Genomic DNA, 7,054 nt, shown 5'->3' with positions numbered 1-7,054 from the left:
GCACAGGATCTGGCAAGCAAGTCTCAATTTGTAAGACAAAGTTAAATGCGTATGAAAAGAAATTGCTGAATGAAGACCTCAACGATTCCGCGATATCGAGCAATCAATTGGCCAATTTTTCTCGACAGTGTGACACAGGCATGCAGGCTAGCGGAAAGGCTGGTTGTGAGAATAGCACTGCTAATGTCGTAAGTGCTGGTCATGATGAAGGTGCAAATTTGGGGCTTGTGGAAAGCACAAATTCTGGCAGTTTTCAAGCAAGTCCGGAAACATATAAGAAGCCAGTGTCGAATGAAGGTTCAAGTGGTGGCTCCGATCATAATGCGATGCACGTTGGCGCAAGAAGTGGGAGTGGTAATTGTGATCGCCTAGTCGATTCTGCTTTGCCCTCAACTACGAATTATAATAAAAGTGCGTGCAACTCGAAAGAAGTAAAGCTGGCGTTAACAGTGGGGAATGGTGCACGAAGTTTGGCCAACAAGAGTTCAACAAAAGGGTGCGACACTAGGACTGCACCGACATCCAAGCAATGCAATTGCAAAGATACGAAGTGTAGTAAAGAACATATCGCTGCTTTAATAGTTGAAATGGATGGTGAGCGCAAACGTGTTATTCAGCCTCAATCACATGGAAATGATGTCGAACGTGTCGAAGAAACAATGTTGCTTCCTTTAAAGATCTCCCCTTTTGCAAAGAGGGATACATTTGAGGGATGGAATATCAACAACAGGTCGGTGCGTCAATGCTCGAAGATCAATAAACTTGCTGCTTTAGGTTGCGACAATAACACTAAGTATCAAGAGCATGACCCTTCAAAGCAAGACAAGGAAAACATGCATCCAGTAAATTTGATAGTTCTGAAGACCGGTACAGTCGAAGCATCTCGAACATCGCGATCGTCAACGACCTTAAAGCAATTAAACATGAATATAACTCAAACTCAGCGTGGTCATCAACAACGAAGAGTGAAAACCTCCAGCACTTATTTTATGAAGCCTTGCTTCAAACTGGTGAGATCAAGACCATTTCATCCACCAACTGCTAACAAACCATTAAGTGCGAGCAAGTACAGAAGTTGTCATGAAACTGGTCGATCTACAACATCACGAACCAAGAAGCAGAAAATCACAGCGAATGAGGCCAAGCCATTTATTTACAAGAAGTTGTTGAGGATTTCGCTAGCAGCTTTGACTAGACTTCATGACGATCCGTGTGTCAGTAGTGGGGTCCTTAAACTACCTCGATTTCAAGTACTGCGCTTAATTACAGCCAGAAATGCCCATCGGGTTCGTTTTGGACAAGATGGCTGCTTAAATTGCTCTTTAGATGAAGCCTACGATACCACAACCTTCTTGGGCCCGCGTGAGCTGTACCGCAAACTAAAAGCGGGGAATTATATTCTCGAGAGGATGAATGCGACCTTCGAATGGTTCTTAAATCACTATAGATGGATTGTGTGGAAATTGGCTGCTACGGAGAGAGCGTTTCCTCGTCTTTTGCTGTCAAATTATTTGACACAAGATCAGGTTATGAAACAGATTACATATCGGTATCAGCGAGACTTAAATGAAGCAAAAAGATCTATTCTTAAAAAAATGCTACAGCGCGAAGCAAGCGCCACGAACTGTATGGTACTGTGCGTAGCTGCAGTGCTGCCTTTTAGTTCCGATAGCGTCGAAGCAATAGATCCGGAGCTTCCCGCTTTTTGGAACATGGCTCTTGTTCTTACGGATGGATGGTATTCCGTGTACGCTGTTCCTGACGCACCTCTAGCAGCTGTATTATGGAAGCTCCATTCGAAGTCTCACCTCGTCGGAACGAAGCTGGCAACTTGGAATGCGACGCTGCACAACTCAACCGAAGGAATTGATCCACTCGAATGTGCTATCGTTCGTGAATCGGAGTGGAGAAATCCTCTGCTAGCAAAAGAGGATTTGACGCAATGGCCATACCTGCAATTACGGTGCAACAGCACGCGCCGTGCAAGATTCGAGACGCGCTTAGGAGTAGAGAACTTACATCATTTGAACCTGACAGAGTCAAGACGCGGTGAGCAACAGCCACATCTTCTAATATCACTGCTTAAAAGTATTCCATTAAAAAGTCTAGAGATTGGTGGTGGCATGGTTCGATCGGTACGAATTCGAGTAACCCGCATTTCTCCAATCCTTCATCTCCAGTCTAAGGAGTGGACGCTAGGGCCACGAATTCTTTGTGAAGAGCAGCTCCCGCTGTACTTTCAACTTCGATCCGAGTATGCACAGGCCGTCATGCAAAAAGCATACACTCCGAACGATGAGGATAGCAGAGTCGACAATTACTTAAATGGTGACCAGATCAATGTGCCTTTGCCAATCCCATTCATTAAAGTGGACGTGGAGTGTACACACTCTTCTCCTGAGCAGGGCACCGGTATTCTGACGATATGGCGGCCATCTGACGATTTGCTTTCCGGTGGGCTCCGAGAAGGAGCTGAATATTATGTTAGCAGCTTGACAGTTAACTGGAAAGTCGACGGTGGACGTGGGCAGAATGCATTTGTGCGATTGAGTTCGACAAAGCATAGCGGCTTCGAAGAAATTAACGATCACGGTTCCTTGTTAAACAACATAACTCGCGATGAAACGTCGCGACAAAACCAACATCGAGTATGTCTGAATGTCCAGCAAGCGACAATGAACTACAGAAATGAATTCGAGAACAAAACTAACGTCCGCAGCGATGAAAGTAGACCAAAAATTGATATATGTGTTTGTGTCGTGCTTGTGACCAATCGAGAGACGCAGGATGTGTCCAGGTCCATGACACCAAATAAGTCAGACGTCTCGCTGCTTGACCCTGAGACGAAACCCCACGAATCTCGATATGTAGAGTACGTCTTTGTTACAGACCATAGTCGTCATTTAATGAGTATTCGTGTAACGGGTATGGAAGTGAGCATGCCTACAAAGAGCAGCAACCAAAAGTCGAAGCATTCATCGCCATCATCTATTCACTTTCGTCGGGGAAGCAAGATTTGTTGGAAAGAAGGCGCGATTTTATGTTTAAGCGGATTAGAGGTGTCGCACTACGATGAACAACTACGTGTATTAGACTGCGTCTTGGTTGAAAGCACGCAGATTGTTTCTTTCCCGTCTAAGAAGTCATCATTTTGGAATAATTTTCAGCTTCTTCAGCGAGAAGTCGGCAACGATCCCGTCCAAGGTAGTACAGTGCAAGCCACTTTTTCTGAAGAACTTGATAAACTGAGAGAATATGTAAAAAGAGCAATTTTGCAATTAAATTGTATCTCATCTCAAGAAAGTCACGAGCATCATATAGAGACAGCTGAACAAGAAAAATTAACGCAAGAATTACTAGCTCATGAAGGAGACACAACTGCTGCAGTTGAACAGAAAAGATTTTCTGATTCGTCTGCTTTCCAGATGTGGTGGGACGTAAAAGTTGTCAGAATAATCCCATTGTATGGACCTACACGCCCTATGTTTTCGCGTAGCGTAGAATTCATTGCGTATGTAAGCGTGGGCTCAAGTGGAGTATCGTTTCGGACATTGTATTTGACCCAGGAAGTGATGCTAGCTTTGCAGTCTTTGCTTAAACAAGCCGCTGTATCAGAGGGGACGAATGGAAACACCACAAAAAACATAACCGTCTTACAAAATGTTCAACAAATGCTGTGTAGTCACAAGAAGCATCACGGTGACTACACCTTCTGTTTTGAAGTCCATCAGGTCAAAAACGAATGGCTAGTCAATAGCTGGAGACCATGGCAGCGTTTACACGCTGAGTATTGGATCGCGACGACGGTTACAGCATCTCATTTAGGATCGTGATCGTTGCGCTTGAAATAATCTTTCTACAAGTTAGAATGAAATGACATTTCCGCTTTGGTCGGGAGGGCAAAAGAGAGAGAGCAGAGGATGGCGAAGGCAAAAAAAAGGAAAGATGAGTATCTTCGCCGACGCGAAAACGGCTTTAACCTGTCTGGCGTACATCAGGATCGCCTTCCATATTACAACGCGCTGTTGGACCGGAATTTGCGCCACCACTTTGAAAGTCGTCCACTTCAAAGCCATTTGAATGAGCTTGGTCTCATTGATCAATGCGGTCGAATTGTTGATCTAGACAAGCAGAAGTCAAAGTTGTTTATTATCGACCAAGAGTTCAAATTAGCCGAGGAAGCAGAGAGAAAGAAGCAGCGCGAGGAGGAAGAGCTACGTCGTCGTGTGCAATTGAGGCGTCACGACGCACTTTGCGACGCTCATCAGAGAGAAAAAATGATGCAGCTTAAAGAAGAAAAGAAGATTGCACGTGAGATTGTTCAAGTTACTAAAGGCTATAGCTTTGCTGGTAAACTACCGAGGAGCAGGTAAAGTGGCGCAGCAAAGAAAGCAACGTAGTCTAAGATTAACTTTCGGCTGATGTGTCTGCATGCGAAATTTAAAGTAAGTTTTATTATCGCATTAAATTTAGTTAGTCAATTGCTTAAAATACATCTTATGTATGTATGCAACATAAAATTTTAGATTAGGCGATAAACACGAGTACGTACATTGTTATGGTTTTCGAGCTCTTACCTTTGGACTAAGAGCAAAGCTTAAAACTCTCACACAAAAAGGTCATATGCTATCCGACTGTAAGTAATTGGACGTACATCCATCATTTCTCATGGTGGAAAACTCAGAATATGGAGCGTCTGCGGTAAGCCTGACAAAGTGGTGCAAGGATGCGCAAAATATTGCCTAGGTTGAGGAATGTTTTGTCTATCAAGGGCCCATTCTCGTGCTCGGACCTTTGCTTGCGGCCGTGCTATTGCTCTGTTTAAAGCGGGTCTATAGTGCTTGACAGAACTTTGTCATCTTTGCTCTCGAGATCTATGATCTTATTGGTCGGGTACTTGAGCCGAAGAAGGTAGAAGTGAAAGTGAGAAATATATGTAAGGAACTTTAGCTGTATTCTACATGCACACTACACGTTAACCGCAAAGACACGCGGTCCCAAAGGCACACGCCTACGCCTGATCTGATTTGTCCTAATGTCTACGCCTCATTCGATTGGTCTCAAAAAGCAAAACCTAGTCAAAACCGTACCTTCAACATTGTCGACTCGACGCATCCGCAAAGTGCCCACGGGGGTCTGGCTTCCGGTCACTTGCACGTATGCTGGCTTTTCCACTAATATCCAACCCTCCTCCGTAGAGCTCGGGGTTTCTGAATCACTCGATGTCGACGAGTCCGACCTTTTCTCGTAGCTCCTTCATTCGTGATGCCGGCAGCGACTTCGTCAGCAGGTCCGCGAGCGATTCAACCCTAGCAACATACTTTGGCACAATTACACCCTTCTTTGCAAAGTCCTGGATGAATTTGAGCTTGATGTCACGTGCTTCGCCTTGGCCGAGCTCGTTTCGCTCTCACTTGCACGATTGTGGCTGGATTGTCCATCAGCATGTCCATAGGCAATTTGATAGCGATTTCCAGTTCGCCCAGTAGCACTTTCAGTCCGAGTAGCTTTTGTGACCGTCGCGTCCGTCTCGGTTGTCTATAGTACCTCAGAAGTCTGCTTCTTGCACCGCATGATCCCGTCATACCGTTCACTAAGACGACCGCAGCACTCACAGACTTCCTGTCGTCCTTGTCAGCCGCAAAGCCAGCGTCAGTTTATGAGCGCAGCCGCAGCGGCAGGTTCTGGGCCTTGCCATCACCTGACTTACAGAGTTTGTGCAAACGGGTGTCGCTAAGATACCGAGAGAAACGCTTAGCGATCTTCCAGTCCGCCATCGTTGGCGCATGCGTTCGACGTGTAGCACAATGTACAGCGAACATGATGTCCGGGCGCGTGCATTTCGCGATCCACAGCAAACTCCCCAATAGTGATTGAAAACTAGTAACCGTCAGTCCATCGATGCTGTCTTCTTCGTCGTATGCGAAAGTAGCTTGATCATATTAGCCTTTACCAGAACCTATCCCCCGATCAGTTCGCGCACTGGATTCGAGTTGTCCAACTCGAACTTGATAAGCACCTCCATAATAGCAACTTCTTGGTCAGACTTGTAGCCATTGAGCTCATCGTACTGCACGCGAATTCCCATAAAATTGCTGGCAACGCCGAGGTCCATGAGCTCCAGCACAGCCATGTTAGTAAAGAAACTCTGCTGTCGTTTGTACCAGTCACTAGTAAGTCGTCCACGTATACTCCGACAACCCTCATCCTATCGCTGTCAGCCTTGAAGTACAAGCACGCATCCGTAATATCTGGCAGGAACACTCCATATATGACGAAGATGAACTTGACACCAGTTATTGTGATCACAGCTGCAAACACAAGAAAAAATTAACGACGATCTTTTTTTCATTACCGCAGGCAACCAGTCGAGTTTGTACCGCTCATTTTTTTCCAGTGCCCGTTCGCTTCTTTTTGTACACCCACTTGGTATGAAAGCAAACTACACAAGGCATACAATTGACGAGCTTCCGACGAACCGCAAAGTTTATCTCAAATTGATGAAGCCCGGATGATATCAGCAACTATAGTTTGACCGACAGCTCTTCTCCTTCTAAGGTCGGAGCCTTTTGGTGGCGGCGTCATATGATTCCGGGGTTTACCAAACAATTTATGTAATACAGAGTGTAGCCTGTAGGGTATGAATCAGAAACTTAGATAGTGGGATCAACTCACACCAGTATTGCGGTCTCTCCGTGCAATTTCCTCGAGGGATTTTTTTCTACAACGCAATTTACGCTCGCGGCTGTCCATCTGGTTGCTGTTTGTAAGTGGTTGTTATTCTCAATCCGATGTTGAGCGCCTTGAATAATGATATTTTAAAACTTTGTAATGGTGCACCGATCTCTTTCCGACATAAAGGCTGTCAATAAACCATGTTGTAACACTTTGTTGACGGAAACCTGAGCCGTGTCCCTCCCCTTCACATTACAGCTGACAGCACCAAGATGAGTCATCTTGCTCATACGGCCCACAAAAATCATGATGCCGGTATTCTCTGCGCGATTTTTTTGAAGCAACAATTATAAGATCCATGTGTATGGACTACCGGCAC

General features: G+C 45.3%; 4 protein-coding genes across 4 annotated transcripts; 2 read left to right on the top strand and 2 right to left on the bottom strand.

The window, feature by feature from the left end:
* Positions 1-140: 140 nt before the first annotated feature.
* PHALS_07816 (breast cancer type 2 susceptibility) lies at positions 141-3,833 on the top strand (the record flags this gene model as incomplete). The annotated part of the gene is made up of 1 exon (XM_024721351.1): positions 141-3,833. The coding sequence occupies one exon, from the start codon at positions 141-143 to the stop codon at positions 3,831-3,833; it is 3,693 nt and encodes a 1,230-aa protein (XP_024586458.1).
* Positions 3,834-3,920: 87 nt separating this feature from the next.
* PHALS_07815 (uncharacterized protein) lies at positions 3,921-4,373 on the top strand (the record flags this gene model as incomplete). The annotated part of the gene is made up of 1 exon (XM_024721350.1): positions 3,921-4,373. One exon carries the CDS (start codon positions 3,921-3,923, stop codon positions 4,371-4,373), a length of 453 nt encoding a protein of 150 aa, XP_024586457.1.
* Positions 4,374-5,215: 842 nt separating this feature from the next.
* On the bottom strand, positions 5,216-5,453 carry PHALS_07814 (uncharacterized protein; the record flags this gene model as incomplete). The annotated part of the gene is made up of 2 exons (XM_024721349.1): positions 5,216-5,353; positions 5,415-5,453. The coding sequence occupies 2 exons, from the start codon at positions 5,451-5,453 to the stop codon at positions 5,216-5,218; spliced, it is 177 nt and encodes a 58-aa protein (XP_024586456.1).
* A 506-nt stretch (positions 5,454-5,959) lies between these two features.
* On the bottom strand, positions 5,960-6,387 carry PHALS_07813 (uncharacterized protein; the record flags this gene model as incomplete). The annotated part of the gene is made up of 3 exons (XM_024721348.1): positions 5,960-6,148; positions 6,233-6,311; positions 6,356-6,387. The coding sequence occupies 3 exons, from the start codon at positions 6,385-6,387 to the stop codon at positions 5,960-5,962; spliced, it is 300 nt and encodes a 99-aa protein (XP_024586455.1).
* Between the last annotated feature and the right edge of the window lie 667 nt (positions 6,388-7,054).

This window comes from Plasmopara halstedii, assembly GCF_900000015.1.
Source record: "Plasmopara halstedii genome assembly, contig: Scaffold_3120, whole genome shotgun sequence".
Lineage (NCBI taxonomy): Eukaryota > Oomycota > Peronosporomycetes > Peronosporales > Peronosporaceae > Plasmopara > Plasmopara halstedii.
This window is presented reverse-complemented; position numbering and strand designations above follow the sequence as displayed.